A 17,459-nucleotide genomic window follows, 5' to 3' on the forward strand; every position below is an offset into this window, starting at 1 on the left:
TAACTAGATAATGAATGCTTACTAAAACAAACTCTGCATCCTATTATCCAAATATACTTTCATTACAAATAAATTTAATGAAATTACGCATGAGAATATACCTACTTTCTAGAGCACCATATTCTCAAAATCCCTAACAGGAATGACATGATTGGAGTATCAACACATGAGATGTGTTAGGAATGGTTCTAATTTCTTGGATAATACTTTTGGAATCATCACCAAAAGAAACACTACCACACTTTTTCCTATCAAGCTTAGCAAATAAGTTTTTATTACTGGTCATATATCTCGAGCAACCACTGTCCAAGTACCAAAGTTGCCTTTTCTCTGATTGAGCTTCAAAACATTACTCCTTTTGTCTTTACTTAACTTACAAAATAGATTTTTAGTTTTTCTTTGAAGGTACCCATACTTTCATGGGTCCTTGAGGGTTAGCAATAACATGGGATCCTTTTAGAACCCAAAACAATTTGGTTTTGGGAAAGATTCTATTAGAATGAAAACATTCATAGGGCAAATGACCTTTCCTACCGTACATAATAGTGACATGAGACATCGTTAATTTTCTTTCTAAGGCTTCTTTTTCTTTAAAAGTCTTATTCATCTTTTGATTTCAAATTTTGTCTTTCTTCTTTATCAACTTTAAGTGTAGCATTTTCATTAATAACTCTTTGTAATTTTAAAATTTTTCTTTCCAATTCAAGCTTCAAGAATTTAGAATCAGTTTTAGATTATTCTAGTTCAATTTGAAGCATATTCCTTTAATCAAAAGCAGAGTTGTACTCATGTTTGATTTTTTCTAAGTCTTCATTCAATGCAATAGCCTTTTTCATCATAGTCTTATATTTTGGAACAAGTTCTTCAAATTCAGCATATAGATAATCATATTCATCTTTCAAATCATCATAAGAAATATCACATGAATTAGAAGTTACCTCAATTTCCTCTTCCTTTGCCATCAAACAGAAATTGGCTCTATCTTCCAATTTTTCTTTTTTTTTTTGAACTTGATGAATCATTATCAGATCATGTTGCTGCCACCTTTGCTCTTTTTGGTTTTTTCATTTTCTTTGAGGTTTCTTCTTTAAGTGATGGTCGTTTTGATCTAAAGTGTCTTGGTTTTTTGCATTCAAAACACGTCATCTCATCTTTCTTGCTGAAATCACCTTTGTGCATATTTTTCTAAAAGGGCCCTTAATACTTTTTATAATTTTTTTCTTTCAAACTTTCTACCTTTTTGTCTCATTAGCTTTTCATATCGTTTGGCCGTCATGGTTTGCTCTTCATCATCATCACTTAATAGCTCTTCTAATTCCTCCTCAAGTAAACTAATCTTGAGTACTAAATTTTTCTTCTTCTCTTTGGCTTATTTCTTTCCCTCATCTTCTTCTTTTTTCATTTCAAGCTCATGTGTAAGGAGTGAGTCACAAATGTCATCAAGTGTGACCACATTGAGATTTTGGCCTCTCAAATAGCTATGACTTTAGGTTTTCAGGTTTTGAGGAGACATCTAAGTAATCTTTTTATTGGCTCATGTTCAGGAATGGTTTTACCAAGTTGATTAAGCTTGTTTGTAATATTGGTAAATCTATCAAACATAGTAGTGACATCTTCACCCGATTCCATTTTAAACATTTCATAATTATGGGTGAATAAGGTAATTTTATAATCCTTTTCTTGTGATGTCCTCTCACGAATGACTTTAAGTTTTTTCCAAATCTCTTTGGTTGTTCTACAACTAGAGATTTTGTTGAATTCTAAAGGAGTAAGTGCATGATAAAAGGTGTTTATGGCTTCAAAATTTGTTTGGACTTTTTAACTTTAACCTCAGTCCACTCAGCTTTTGGTTTAGGTATTTTTTCACCAGTAACAAAACTAGGTAAAATGGGAATATAAGGTCATTTTATAATAATATCTCACATTTCATAGTCAAGGGCTCTAATGTATATGGACATCCTATTGCTTCAATAAGCATAATTTAGATCTATCAAATAGAGGATGCCTATTTATGGATTAACCCTAAGTAACAACTAACTTTTATAAAGCCATGTGGATCTCCCTTAAGTATGTTAAGTCTTAATTTTAAAGGTATGGCTTTGATACCATTTGTTGGTCCTATTCAAGTGCTAGAGGGGGGATGAATAGCATTAGAATTTTCTGCTCAGCCTTTTAAAGGTTGAAAAGCTTTTAATCAACTAGATAAATGAAATGACTAGAACTTATTAGGATTACAAGACACCAAGTAAGGAAAGGTAAAGAGAAGTGGATAGTGCAAGAGTATTTATAGTGGTTTAGTCCCTGTGACCTATATCTACTACCTTGATCTCCCAATTAAGAATTTTCAACCCAACTTCACTATACTAGTGGAATTAATAGCTTTTACCAAGCTTTCACAAGGTGAGCTTCTAACCCAAGCTCTAATCCTTTACAACAACCTTTAGAGTGCTTCCCACACTTTAATTTTTCAAGAAAAAAAAAGAAAAAAAAGTATAATTAAGTACCTTGACAAGTCTAGGCAGATTACAATCAAGCTCAAATACATTTTCTAGATTTAGAGTGAAGAACAAGTGTTCTTGGTGAAAAATGTTTGACTTTTTGCTCGAAGTAGCTATTTTTCCTTCAAATCTACTTTCTTTGACAATTGGAGCTGTTCTTTATACTTGGGAAGTCAGATTTTTCTGTTAGAGATAATTTCTAACCATTAGAAACAACTCTGATGCACTTTTAGCCATTATTTTGTCATTTCTTGTTTAAATTCAAAAAGGCTAACAAATTTTGGCTAATCGATTATAGGCAGTTCTAACTGATTATAGCTTTTCTACTTTGCACTGTTCTACTACTATGTTCTCTACTCTAAACGATTACAGGAGGCTTAAACCCATTACGAGTTTTCTGTCTTTAGACTTCTTTTTTTTAGCAGACTTCTTCTAATTGGTTATGATAGGCTCTAACCGATTACGAACTTTTTGTTTTCACTTTTTTATACAACAATCTTCCTTTAATTGATTGAAGCTTTACTTCAACCATAATCGATTAAAATCACTTTTAATTAACTAGAAAATTTCAAATTTTGAACTTCTCCATTTTAGCTCCCTTCAATGGTCAACTATATTTTCAAACTTTCTTTTACCGCTTGAAGATACTAGGACCTTGTGCTCTAACCAATTAACCAGATCTCTTAACCAATTAGCATATTTTTATTTTGCTTCAACTTATCATACAGCCTTGCCTTAGCTAATTAAGGTCCCGTAATAATTAGTTACTACGGTTATGTTTTTGTTCATTATTTGTTTTTTCCTTTTTAATTGATTAACTCATCATTAAACTTAGCAAACTCCTTGATTTGCTTTTAATTAACAACTTTGTCAGGAGAATACAATTAAATCCTGCACACTTAAATAGTGAAGTTAAACATTAATGAATGAGGAATATTTTATTATCATAAAAAACATATAGAGTCAACACTAATATCATTGTAGCTAAGTTTAAATGTGAAGTTGATCTATTTGAGCCTCAATTACTTCATCATACATTTTTCATTTACATTTCACTTCCTTTGGAATTGATCCTATAAACCTTACGATTGATTTCACTTGAAAAATATTATCTTTCTCTTTTGTGGGATTGATTTGAATCGATCTCACAAAATATCATTATTTTATTCAACTATTTTCCATCGAAGCATTATTCAACTATTTGTGTTTTGTAAAGAAAAACACTATTCATTATTCATTATTTGTCTTTTTCTCATCTCTATTCATTATTCTTTTTTCCAACAAAGCATTATTAACTATTTTTATTCAACTATTTCATAAAGCTCGTATCATCTATAATCGTTTTTATTAGATAATATAATTTTAATATAATACATAATAATTAAGGTCAATGAAAGAACACTTTTGTTATATAAACTAGAAAAAAAAGTCTTCACAAATGAAAACATTTGATTTCTTTTAATTTCTAATTTACAATTTGTTCACTTAATAAATTAACCAATATAATAATATGATGAGAAATAATTAACAAAAAAGAGTTTTAATATAAAAAAATTATTTTAAATGGTTTACATAATTGATGAATATTGATATTTTTATATTATCATAGTAAAAAGTTATTGAAAAGATTAATATTTTGATAATGAGTCATGATAGAAAATATTCCTGATAATTTATTTAAATAATAAAAAATATAAAAATATTTTACATAGAAAAACAGGTTATTTTCCTATTTCTAGGGGTTGTTTTGTTTGAAGTTCGAATATTCAAGTCTCCCGCTCCAATAACTCATGACCGTTGGCAGGCACAGCACTGTCCTTCCCTTTTTTTTTTCTGCTTATTGGTCAGTCATTTTGACAAACAGACAGAGTCACTGCTTTGTTTCCCATTTCCATCATTTGCAGCCACAGTTATGTTGATCAGACTCAGAGTAGTGTAGTTATCTGAGAAATCAAATGGGAAGGCTTAGAGTCAAATCCGACTACGAAACTCTTAGGAACGCTCGCATCGTTGAGAACCAGGTCCATCTCCCCTTTCTCTTGTAGTAAATTGCACTCTTACTTTTTTCCCTTTGTCTTTTTCTTTGATGGATCATGATCCTGAAATCTGACACAGGCTCGACTAGCTTCTCTGGGACTGCACAAAACCATCTCCGAGCTCCGGTCGATAGTTTCGTCTGCAAAATCAGAGAAAACCCAGCTCAGAAAATGGCAAAAGAAAGACTACGAAATCACGCCTTTGCGCCGCTCCAATCGTTTGAAACGAATTCCCGCTTCCTCAACTCGTGCAAGCAATTTTTTGCGGCGCTCTAGCCGGCTCAGAGGTGAAAACGATTCCGTTGAGTCCTCGTTTCCTACAAAATATATATATACACTAATATTTCCCATTTTTTATTTAATATGAAAAGGTAGGGACATTGGCGAAGAAAATGGGAGTAATTCATCTTTGGGCGAAGGTGAAGAAAAAAGGCCTGCAAATGCGCCATTGGTGAAGATATATGGTGCCAGGCATCAATTATCGCCCGAGGATTCTGCTCGGCGCTGCCGTCGCAAGGAGGGGAGAGGCAGCGTTTACAACTCTGTTTTCGGAATTTGCTGCCATTTCTGCAGGTTTATTTCTCTATTTTTGTTCCCCTGGTTGGGTTATTTCTGCATTCTTATCACGAGGTCTAGCTGTCAGTCAGTTGAATGCAGTCTCTAAAAATGGCAATACCAATACAAGAATTATGCTATTGGCAATTTCCTTCACGATTCATTACTCTCTGCAGTTGCATTTTGTTCATTTGGTCATCTTTAACAATCATGACTTTTCTTTCTGTTTTAATTGCTTTCATACTTTGATTTTTACTTTTGGAAGTAGCAAAAGAAAAGCTTGTTTGGGAATAAAGATGAGAAACCATAAACCCAATTTTATTGAAGAATTAAAGATAAAAATTTTATTCTTTTAAGATAACAAAACCCAAGATTTTACCTTGAACATGCAAATATGCAGGCAAAAGACATTGTGTGCTGAGGAAGACTGCAAGCGATGTGGTAATCTTGACGTAAATCAGCCGTGCATAGGTTAGTTTTATCAATGGAACCACTTGCACACTTCTTCATTTTAAACTAGATCAAGTAATATTATTAACCATTTTCACAATATATATATATATGTCAAACAGGAAAGACAGATTGTTCAGTTTGTCACTCTAGCAATGGTGTTCTCTGCCGGGCTTGTCTCAAGCTCAGGTACGGTGAAGGTAAGATCAGTACTGTAGTTATAGAAAGAAAAAAAGATTATGATTCTGTGAAGAAGGAAAAGGGTGGAAGTGGTGATTTTTGATGTTGTGATGATGTTATAGTCTTACAAAAATACCATAGCCAAGCAAGGAAAGGAAATAGTTTACAGGCTACGGTTGTCATTTTTTGTCAGAACTGGAGGAGGTAAGAGAAAATAAGGAATGGATGTGCCCTCACTGCATAGAAGAAAAAGGAATTAACCCTTATTGGATATGTAACAGGTACGTGACTCATCATTTTACTGTGTGTGTGCGTGTGTGTGATTGAGAATTTGTGTTGTTCTCTGATTCATTTTTGCTCTATTAATAGTTCAATATGCTTGAAGAATCGAAAGATAGCTCCAACTGGCATAGCAATTTACAGAGGTTTGTCTTAATACCTGTCTTCGTCGACTGGCTACGCATTTGCAACTGATAATACTGAGTTCCTTGTTTTTTCCTTATCTCATCAAATTCAAAGCTCTGGAGCTGGGGTACAAATCAGTTGCACATCTGCTGATGGATGAGCTTCTGCGTAAAGATCCTTCTCGATTGAGATGCAGCCAGTCACTAACAGCCTAACAGGTGCTTACAGCTTCCCTTTTAGGTATTGTTCATATTGCTGACAATGTTATGGAAATCTACATTTCTGTAACGGAATGACTGTACTTGAGACCAACTTTTCTATCAATTTACCTCTGTTATTTTCAATCATGTTTAACGATGCCATGTTCTTGCTAAAGTGTGGAAAAGAACTTTCTCTTCAGAAGATTTTCTCTAGATTCCAAACGTTGTAAAATAACATTTTGTTATTTGGAACACCAAACTTTGGAAACTCAGTATCCATTAATCTTTACAGAAGGGGCCTTTTATGATCACATGTCAAAAAAAGAATAGCACAACCATTTCATTATTTGTCACAGAACCGTATCTTTCAATGCATACTAGCTAGCCTGTTGCGAGATAAGGACAAGAAGCCCTTGAGGGCCAAGGAGGATCTCGTTAAGGAAACTGACCAATCCGAACCACACTACAGGAGTTACATCCACTCCTCCAAGAGGTGGAATCAACTTTCTGGTTGCGATGAGAAATGGTTCAGTGGGAGCATAAGCAATGACAAATGGAAATTTCTCCAGTGGCAGCTTAGGGTACCAAGACATCACTATTCTCAAAATAAATAGAAAGGCAAATGCTGAGAGAAAGGGCCCTAAAATACTAATTGCCAGTTTAGCTGTGGCAGGATCCAAATCTGCCAGTAACAATCGCCTAGTGAGATCTGAGGTAACATCTGGTGATACTTGCATATTGAGATTAATATTTCTTGCAATACCAAAAATGTATGGCGGCTCCCCTGAAATGATTAACTTGGATGGCAAGAGTTCAATAGTAGAAATTGTAGCTCCTTGGCAACAATATGTGCTGGACCGTGAGACTCGACGGCCATGATATGAACTTCTCCTGGTAGGATATTTGAATCCTTCCTGTGTAAGATAAATATTAAAGATTTAGAAACATAACAGGTAAAGTTCATGAATGTTAACACAAATGATAAACTTAGTTTGATAGTCTATATGATTTGACTCAATTTACTTTTCCTTTTATTTCCTTCCATTTTTACTCATCCTCTAAAGTATTTGTTGAGACTATAAATCTTCAACAGAGCAGTTGAAACTTATGATTTTCTGGCAAAATCCAACAATATGCAAAACAAACTTAAAGTCTCAAATTATGAAAGGAAATTTTCTAAAAGACCATGATCTCTGCTATGCTCCAGATCAGTACCCAGTATAAATTGGGAGACCTAAGAGAATCTAATAGAAAAGAGAATAGGTTACAGTGGAAAATAATGTGACATGTAAATTTCAACACAGTAAAGGACACTGAGGAAAGTTTTGATTTACAAAAACTTTCCAATAGTCTTCAAGAATATAAGTTTCAGCTACACCATCTGAACTTACTAGAATCACAACATTGCAAGGACAACAATAGTGGCCAAGGATGCAGAAAATTCTATTAGCATGCAGAATCTAGTCCTGTTGGAAAAGGATGACTGTAGGACTAACAGAAAATTCTATTAGATACTGTAGGACTAATAGATATGCTAGAACTCAATGATCAACATGCTACTAAGCACTACTACAGCATATCAACATGATTTTGACATTACAGACACAAGGAGTATTAGAATCAGATAGCGAGATCAGCAATGAATGGGTATCACACAACTGTGTGGTCATAACCCATGCTAATTGAAGGATAGACATCGATGGCCATTTGGCATTAAGATCACCAAAGCCTTAGCAGGCCTTAAGGACACAGATTAATCAAAACAAATAAATAAGGATTCTGGACAGGCATAAAGGGACAGGAAAAAAAGTTTTCAAATAGTATCCTGAGGTTATAATTCAGATCAATGACTTGATAAAATTAGAACAACTTTTAGAAGGATCTAGAGCAGAGGAGAGCCAACCCTAAAGAAACAGAATTTAGCCAACTAGACATTCAACAGCTTGGATTGGAAGCCCATCAAGAAGAATAGCACACTCATCAATATGTTGCAACTGCATTTTTGTGCTAAGGTAGATGCTCAAGTTAAAGTTGACATGGTTTTTGTTGAGATTTTCGAGTTTTTAACTATGGGTTTGAGGGAAGTTTTAGGCTGACATTGGTGTTGTGCATGACTAATACTGTGCTGAAGGGTGCTAGGTTGCTAGCATAGGGTATTAGGGTAAAAATATCCAATGGAATACCCTATGCTGATTTAAGGCAAGTAAAAGAAAAGAGGGAGAAAGGTACAGGGCATCAAGGTATGAAAAAGCATGCCAAATAAACTTATCAACAAGTGAAATTCGGCGAGCATGGCAAAGACAATTATATGGAAGCCCTTATAAAGAAAACCACATAAGGAAATTGCCAAGAAATTAAAATAAAATCATAGGAAGAATCCTTTGAATTCAATGTACAAATCCCTTCCTCTATAAGCCATATTCTTCAGCATTAAATGTGGAATTCCTTTCTTTATAAGCCCCATCCTTTGAGTTTAATGTGAAATCCCTTCCACTATAAGCCACACTTCTTACCAAGCAATCAAATCCCTTGTCTCTAAGTCATACTCCTCCACAAGCAATTAGAAGGTGCCTCAAATTAAAACCTAAGTTCACATGGTAGCAGCATATATAAGGATCCAAGAGAGGCACTTCAATAAATGCACTAAGCATCTAAACCGTTACTTGTATAGGAATATAGGAAAAGGTTGAAATAAAAGAAACAAAAGTTAGACTATTATAAAACTCTCATAGAGATTCACTCCTACTTAGAACAAATCCCAAAGGACTGAGGAAGCTTATATCTGAAAATGAAATGGAAGTTTAAATGTTTGAGTAAAGCAAGAAAACAAGGGGTATTGTACTTCCTGTATCATAGAAAGAATGAATTTTACTTTAATTTGCGAGCTATTTTCAATGTTAAAATTTTAAAAATCACTAAAAATATACATGTCAATTTGTTAAGAAAAAAATCCACAGCGCCAACAAGCCAACAACAAGCAAGTAATAAACAACAAGCAAGTAATAAACAACAAGCTCATTGAAAGGGCAAACACCAACAAAATCGCAAAATTGCAAAATCAAAGAATTCTAAGCCTCTGTTTAGAAAAAAAATGCCCATAACCTCCTGTCCTTTATATGCCAATCTAAACCTACCAATTCAAAGCTGTGCAATTAGACACAATTGGTTTGTATAACCTGGCAGTGCCAATAGAATTCCATTTTGGGCTTGTGTTGCAGCAAATCTCAATTCTTCTACAGAACCCCTAATTATGGTGTTGGTGTCATGAAGAGTGAATGCCATTGCAGCGGCCTAATCAAGAGGGTTGCAACAAATAGTATTCTTACTTGTTCATTCGAAAATATTTTCCTTGTAGCAGTGCATTGTGTTCAGTCACTATGATAAACTTTTATTCTTATCATTTTCTTCATCTTCAGCCTTTTGTCCATTTAATATGGATTTCTGCACTCAGACTTATTTTTAATTTCCTTAAAATTTTTATTGAGGCAGTATATAAAACAGTATTAATTTTGTTGAATTCTATTGATAGTATTGTACTTGCCCTATATTCTTCTTTTTCATGTTGTGTTGTAATGAAGCATTTACACAGGTCCTATCAGATATTGGGAAACAAACTATATAAGATCACCTTGGTGAGGCAGGTTTACAAAGAGGATGTGATGAATCAGGCGGTGCTTCACCGGAGGCAAGCTCATAGTGAAATCTACTGCTCACTGCAAGTATTGAATGACCAGTTTTATATTCACCAGTAATCTCACATCTACCTCACCCTACCCAACTGTTTTTTATTTTTTTTCTGTGGGTGAATGCATAGGGGGTTAGGGTTGTTTTGTGGTGAACATGCTTAAAAATGAACTTCTACCTTGTACTTCTACCCTTAAAAATAAACAAACTAAAAGCAAACAAACACAAAGTATTGGCAAACAAAGCAGTTCAAAGATAGTATCTAATTATCTAACAACACTGACAAACCATTCTCACTATCCATTAATCTAGAGTTGGTTACTCAAAGAACCAATTAATATGGTGCCGTTTCCCAAACTAAAGACTGTTCTTCCACGCTCCCATCATTAGCAACATTATTGCAATGCATGCTCAAAAAGGAAAAACTCCAATACTGAACATAGCTATTATCCCGTGACAAATATAACCGTAATCATGCCGGGAAGTGAGGACTTACAGAGATAGCAGAATTCTCTTTCTTCACTATCAGAGGTCGCCATTCTGAGTAAAATTTGAAAAATTAAAAAAAGAAAAGGAAATTAAGTTGTCAGAGGAAATTCCCTGTTGGGTTTTTTCTTTCTCCCCCATCACTCTGGGTTCTTCCTAGAATCACAGACCGTTAAAAAGAAGAAGAAGAAGAAGAAGAAGAAGAAAGTAATGGTACCTTTAACGAGGATGTGGCTTAAAAGGTAAGAAGACGTTGCCATTGGTGAGAGCAGAATGAGAGAGGGAACGTTATCTTGTCTTGAATGGGTTTGGGTAATGTAAGAAATGGAGACAGGGAAAGTCCAAAGAGAGAAAAGGCAAGGTCACTAAAAATAGAGAAATGCAATAGTACCCAAGCCTTTCTCCTTTACAAGAAAAATCAATTAAATTTTTATAATTTTATAAATTTAATTTAATTTTTATATTTTTATAAATTTAATTTAATTTTTATATTTTTATTTTAAATTAAATAAAATTTTACCATTAATCATTAACTAATTATTATTAATCGAAATTAAAACTATCAATTTAATATCACGACATCAATTAATGTGTTATTTTAAAAGATGATATTATCAAGTGACAAATAAGGTAATCAATATATTGCTGATTGAATTTTTAATTGCTAACTTGACTTTTAACTTTTTATTCGGTCACATAATTTAAAATTATTGATTAATATTTTTTAAAAAATATATCAAAATAACTTAATTGCTAAACAATCAAATCAGTTGCTAAGAACATTTAGGTGAAGTTTGATATTTTGCAAAGAAATATGACTGTTGAGAATGTGATTGGTGAATATGTGTGCTTGGTGATATAATTATTATTATTTTTTTCAAAGATCTAACAGGTTAGAGATAGGAAATTTCGAACTTTAAAGATCCAAGAGGCACAATAAGCTTTGATTCAAACAAAAAAAAATTGGCTCAAGGATTCTCATAAAGATTGAAGGTGGTTCTGAATCACTCCAAATGAAGTGATTTTTAGACCAATAGAGTGCTAAAAGGAAGAGATACAACTTTTATGTTTACCACTTTTCTCAATTTTGATTAGATCATGGTAAAACAATTTGTCTAAATTGGAGCACTACAGTAGTATGCATGGACTGAACATGATGCCGTATTTAGAGGATGCCTTTCAAATCCAGAAGTCAAATTAAAGTGATTATTAAACCATAGGAAATTCAACAGACAGGGCTAAAACTTTTATATTTACTACTTTGCCTAGTTTAGACTAGATCAAGGTGAAAATCACATTCGAAATGAATAGATTGCAACAACACTAGGATAACAAGGCTACAGCGTTGGTGAAAGAAAGCTTACTATATATTTTCCTGAGAGCTCAACATTGCAGTGTTGGAGAAGTAGTGACGCAGCACTATTGTAGCAAAAATTCAGCACAGTAGTGCTAAGAAATCAAGGCCGCTACATTGGGGGATTTTTCAAAAATAAAAATTTGATGGAATTTTAAAAATTAGGTTACTTAGAGCGTATTTAAGAGACCTTTTTCAGAGGTTTAAAGGGCGAGGCAGCAAGCAATTATTTTGGAGATTTGAAGCCAAGAACAAAGTAAAAAAACAAGAGAATTTGAGAGAGAATTGAGATCATAAAGCTTCAACACTTAGTTTCATTCTTTACTTGTGTTTCTTTTTTTTTTTGACTTGGATTCATGGTTAAATTTCTTTGGATGTTGTTTTTGTTTGTTATTATGAGCTACATTATCTTTCTAAGATTGTGGTGGATTTCAACATGTAGTTTGAATATTATTTTCTCTTTTATTTATCATCAATGGGTGTAGTTTTGTTTATTCAAATATGTGTTTAATGCTTTTTATTGCTTGGCCAACAATTAATTAATTTGTGAATCTAATTGAAACTTGATAGAGAGATTTTATATTGGACTAAGGTTTGAATAGTATATATTCACATCACTTAGGTGATCTGATTCGTGATTTGAGTAAACATATGTCAATTGCAATACATAGCCACATTAGGACACTTGCTTAATGAACTTAATTTTATTAATTCCTATAGACATATAGTGAACTATTTAAGTTAGATATTTGTGAAAGAACTTAATGGAGACTTGTCCATAACATTGGATTCTAGGTTAGTAAAACCACCCAGGAAAGATAAATAACAAGAAAAGCTAGTATCCGATAAAATGTTGAATGAACCCATAATCTTAGGGCTTTAATATATTACTTTTCTCAACTTATTTAGTTTGTTAGTTAATTTAGTATTTATTTTAATTTTATTTTAATTAATTTTTTATAAATTTTGATTACTTAAATAAGATTGATTTGTTATAAGATTTTAGTACTTAGTAAAAATTTAGGAACAAATCTTTGTGGGAACAATACTCTATTTCATCACTATATTACTTGTTCGATATGTATGCTTGCGTATGCAAAATCGACAACAAAAATTTTAAATAAGGTGATCTTGTACTACGTGTAGTTAAACATATTAAAAGAGGAACCTCAAATTCTAAATTCAACCCAAAATGGGAAAGACCATATATTGTTCATGAGGTGAATAAGAGCGGATATTACAAATTGAAAAATCCGAAGAACAATGCCATCACTGCTCAAATCAATTCTCAATATACAAAGAAGTATCATTTATGAGATTCCTACTTCACTTTTTGTTATATGTAAAATATATAATTTGATTCTTTGTCATCTTGAGTACTTAAATGAAAGCGTCCCAGCTGCAGCTTCATCGCTTTTATATTGGTTGTGTTTTACTATTTATATTTTAGCCGCTAGCTTCATTGCTTATATCTTGGCTGCAATTATATTAGATTATTGGTCGCAAGCTATATCGCTTATTCTTGGACCATAATTTATTATTAATGTTTCTGCCGTTAGCTTTATCGCTCATAATTTGACTGTAATGATATTATGTTATTAGCCGCAAGCTTCATCACTCATCTTTGGCCTTAGGTTATTACTCATAAATTAGTCACAACCTTTATGCTTGTTTATTTAAAGGGATGAATTAATCTCCTTCATGTCAAGTTAGAGTTAATCTCCTTTAGGAAAAGTTGAGAGTTACACTTTGGCCATATACAATAATATGAAATGTGAATAACTATGTGACTTGTGTATAGCATTATTATTATTGCAAAAGAAAAAAAATTTTGATATACCAATAGCAAAGTACTAGCTCAAATGAGCTTTCAAATAAAGTAAAAAAAAAAAAGCAAAAGCCTAGCCAACTAGATACTCTATAGAGAAGAATTACTATTCTTAATATTGGCAAAGGTATTTAATTATTTTTGCACTTTAGCTTCATACTTTCTTAGTGCAACTATCTTTGTTGCAATGTCTTCTTACTCATTTTCTAAGGAAAACTTGTCAAGAAAAACCTTGACTTTAGATATATAATTACTGAGGCACTCAAGCTTGAATCCAACGTTACAAGCATCATCAAAATCTCGTAACATCTGTTGCAATTCTTTCGGTGAAGTACTCATTAATGAAGCATGAGAAATGGTTAAAGCTTTACCTAACACTTCCATCACTAAGCAAATGACGTTTACGTTCTTTACAAAGTAGATACTCCAAAACTCTCTCCATATATTGAAAACGTGCTTTAAGTAGTCCACATACTCCGATGAGACTTGAAAACCATGGAAGTCAACCTTCCTACCACTCTGTTCAGTATGTGCTATTTGAGTGCTAGAAACACTATTAGTATCTCCCTGTTCTGGCATTGGGGAAGAAAAAGCATGATGATTAATTGGAGTAGCTTTAGCATCATCAATATCAACACCAACATCATGAATAATCTCAACATATAGAGTAGCTTCAGGGACAACTTTAACACCAGGAATAGCCTCAGTGTTAAGAACAACCTCATCTTGAAAAACTTGGGAAGCAAGAATTGTCTTAATTTAAAAAAAAAACTAATGGAATAACATCAATTGGAGTAACATAGTAATATTTTTTTACCTAGTTCATAATGGAGCTTTAAACATAAGAAAGAAATAAAACATCCAACTCAATGAAATCATCAAAACGGGTTAGGTCACCCTCAACTTTAGCCTTATTAATGTCAATAGACTTTTCATCAGATTCATTACTATGTTTAAAGCCACATGATTTCTCCTCAATCTCTATTTAAGAAGTTTCTTCTTGTTCAAATGAATTAAGTTCTACTTTTGTAGTTGATTCTTCTTAAAGAAAAAAAAAGACAAACAAAATGAAGAAATGAATAAAAAAGAGTGTGGAATAAGAAACAAAAGATGAACTTACTTTTCGATAGACATGTTTGTCCTTTGTTCGCTGAGTAAGAGCATGAAGAGTAGTATCTTCTTCTTCAGTTATGTTTTTCTTCTTTTTAAGATGAATCAAGCATAAAAATACATCAATGTTACTTACATGAGGAACGTAGAGATGAGCCTTAGGATTAGTTAATGGCACAGTGAAATATCTCTATTCTTTAAGACATTCACTCCAATAAGCAAACCATCCAGAAGTGTGGATACCAACTTTATCAAAAGCTAGGACAATACAACTTTTAAGTTTATCTAAACGAAGTTTAAAGTCCTGCCATGAGGAATGAAAAAATACAAGAAGAAAAACTAATAGATGAAGAAGAGTCAGGTGGAGTTAGTTGGTCAAATCCAAATTAACAAATCACTCTATAAGGAGAATACACCTTGACAGAATGAAAGTCTCTATCTCTACCAAAACTACAACTCTCAATCACAAAAGGCAGTTGGGAATTATGAACCCATATACAAAAGTTAATATCTCGTGAGGTCATTATTCTTGGCTATAGAGGATGGTGGTCATAATAAATTTTAAGATCACCAAATCCATTTATATGTTATACATAAGGTTTAGGATTGAATTTTTTTTTGTTCGATCCATCATTTCAGGAACATTACACCTCGATAGTCGATCATGCCATGCCCAAGCTTTATAACTGTTCCTGGATAAAGAGTTATTCATGGAAAAATATGCAAAAGGATATGTATTGGGTATAGGAGCACAAGTACCAAACCTTTCCCATAGGTACATCTAAATGAAGGAAGCATCGACATAAGTTAAAACTTTATAACACCTAGCTGACTTGACGATTTTGAGTTAGAACAAGTCAAGTATTTTATATAAAGATCCTAAATATAGTGGAGCAGGAGGAAAATGTACTCCCTTGACAATTTTTATTGTTAAAGGAATAACTGCTGAAGAAATACCATCATCTGGATACCTTGGGAGTACGTGTCATGCCAACCAAAAGATTATTAAAGCCACTAGTTTGTGTTTATGGTTTACGTACTTTGGAGGACCAATTTCAATTCCCTTAGTATTGAACTTTTTATCCTATCTAATTGGAGAATCATGTAATCTTCAAAGTTTTACTCAAACTCTTGAGTAGATCAAAGAAAAAGTCTTGAATACATACCTCTTCTTTAAAAAGCTTAATAGAGTGAAAATCATGCTTTTTAATACAAAGAAGTTCTAAGAGAACACACACATCTTTAAGAGTGAAAGTAAATCCCCCCATGTTATAATCATAGTATGAGAAAAAGTGCTTCATCCAGCAAGCATAGTATGCCATGCATCCATATTTTTTTCTTTATGAATATTGAGCTTGGAAGTGACACTTGCAGCATCAAATATCCTAACCGATGAGAGAAGTTTAATATAAGTAGGATTCTTAAACACCTTATTTACCCACTTATCCCAACCATGAGCAAATTGAGAATTGGATCCTAACTTAGTAGTAGAAAGTGAAAACTCACCACGCTCAAATTTGAACTTCAGAGTGGATAGTCTTGGATATCACTTCTTTTATGAGGAGGTGCTTCTGAGTATAGATGATTCTAGTCATATCCAATAGGTTTAGAGGGATGTTTATCAAACTATTTGGCACGAACTTCTTCCTAAAAATGATATTCTCTTCTTTCTCTAAAAGTTTCATCTTCTCAGTTTTTAGGGATAGGAGGAACTTCAGCACTCTTTCCTACTTTAATCTTTTTTTAGGGAATTATTTTGGAATAATTATTCTTCCTTTTATGTGTTGTGGTCTGTTTCCTTGTTGTGGCCTTTCCAGACTCACCATAATGGATCTTTGAAAGGAAATACATCCTAGGTATAAAGGAAGATGGAAAGAGAAGCTTACAAACATGATCATGAAAAAAGAGATAAGTATACATATGCAATAATGTTGGGGCATTTTAAAAACTAACCTTTAAAAATAAGATGTTTTCAAAAATAGCCTCTTTTATAATTTTAACTATTTTTAATCAAGTTGGACAAAATTACCTTCAATGAAATTACACGTCAGGATGTTACACACTATGTACAAAAACATGTTACACGCTATGGTTAGGTTGTTACACGTCATGTACAAAAACGTGTGACACGCCATAGTTAAGTTGTTACACGTCATGTACAAAAACGTGTTACACGCCATAATTAGGTTGTTACACGCTATGTACAAAAATATGTGACACGTCATGGTTAAGTTGTTACACTCCATGTACAAACATGTTATATGTCATGTTAAAAAAAATACTGTTGTTACACGCTATGTACAAAAACATGTTACATGCCATGGTTTAAAAAAAGTTATTACACGTCATATTGAAAAAAATATTGTTATTACACACCATGTTAAAAAAATATTGCTGTTACATGTCATATTCAAAAACATTTTGTTACACTTTAATGCCTAAATTATTGTTGTTACTTACAAACCAAAACTTCAAATCTTCTCAACTCTCTTTATTTTTTTTATTTTTTATTTTTTTGACAATTTGGCACCAATTAAAGTGTTTCTAACATGTTTTTATAAATCAAAACACAAATTTTCTTATCTAAAACATCTATTTTGAGTAAAAATTGAAAAAAAAATTTCATTGAAAACCTAGGTTTATGAATTTTAAAATTTTGAGTTTATTGGTGTC

At 32.7% G+C, this 17,459-nt stretch overlaps 2 protein-coding genes across 4 annotated transcripts; one reads left to right on the forward strand and one right to left on the reverse strand.

Annotated features, from left to right (window-relative positions):
• The first annotated feature begins 4,245 nt into the window (after nt 1-4,245).
• Nucleotides 4,246-9,964, forward strand: LOC110422560 (uncharacterized). Of its 3 annotated transcripts, XM_021436526.1 has the most exons (9): nt 4,246-4,519; nt 4,614-4,821; nt 4,906-5,107; nt 5,490-5,560; nt 5,662-5,739; nt 5,913-6,000; nt 6,089-6,144; nt 6,239-6,342; nt 9,914-9,964. In XM_021436526.1, exons 1-8 carry the CDS (start codon nt 4,454-4,456, stop codon nt 6,337-6,339), a joined length of 870 nt encoding a protein of 289 aa, XP_021292201.1. In that variant the 5' UTR covers nt 4,246-4,453; the 3' UTR covers nt 6,340-6,342; nt 9,914-9,964. The 3 variants fall into 3 exon arrangements, 2 of the variants coding, with proteins under 2 accessions (XP_021292201.1, XP_021292200.1); XR_002445728.1 differs by lacking the exon at nt 9,914-9,964 and having other exon boundaries at nt 5,842-6,000; nt 6,239-6,321; XM_021436525.2 differs by lacking the exon at nt 9,914-9,964 and having other exon boundaries at nt 6,239-6,375.
• CCB3 (cofactor assembly, complex C (B6F)) lies at nt 6,702-10,854 on the reverse strand. Its single transcript, XM_021436527.2, has 3 exons — nt 10,712-10,854; nt 10,505-10,548; nt 6,702-7,238 (listed from the first exon to the last, which is right to left on the reverse strand). The coding sequence occupies exons 1-3, from the start codon at nt 10,752-10,754 to the stop codon at nt 6,702-6,704; spliced, it is 624 nt and encodes a 207-aa protein (XP_021292202.1). The 5' UTR covers nt 10,755-10,854.
• Nucleotides 10,855-17,459: the final 6,605 nt, after the last annotated feature.

The sequence above is a fragment of the Theobroma umbraticum genome, unplaced genomic scaffold, assembly GCF_002168275.2.
Source record: "Theobroma umbraticum cultivar Fairchild unplaced genomic scaffold, ASM216827v3 scaffold_146.0, whole genome shotgun sequence".
Lineage (NCBI taxonomy): Eukaryota > Viridiplantae > Streptophyta > Magnoliopsida > Malvales > Malvaceae > Theobroma > Theobroma umbraticum.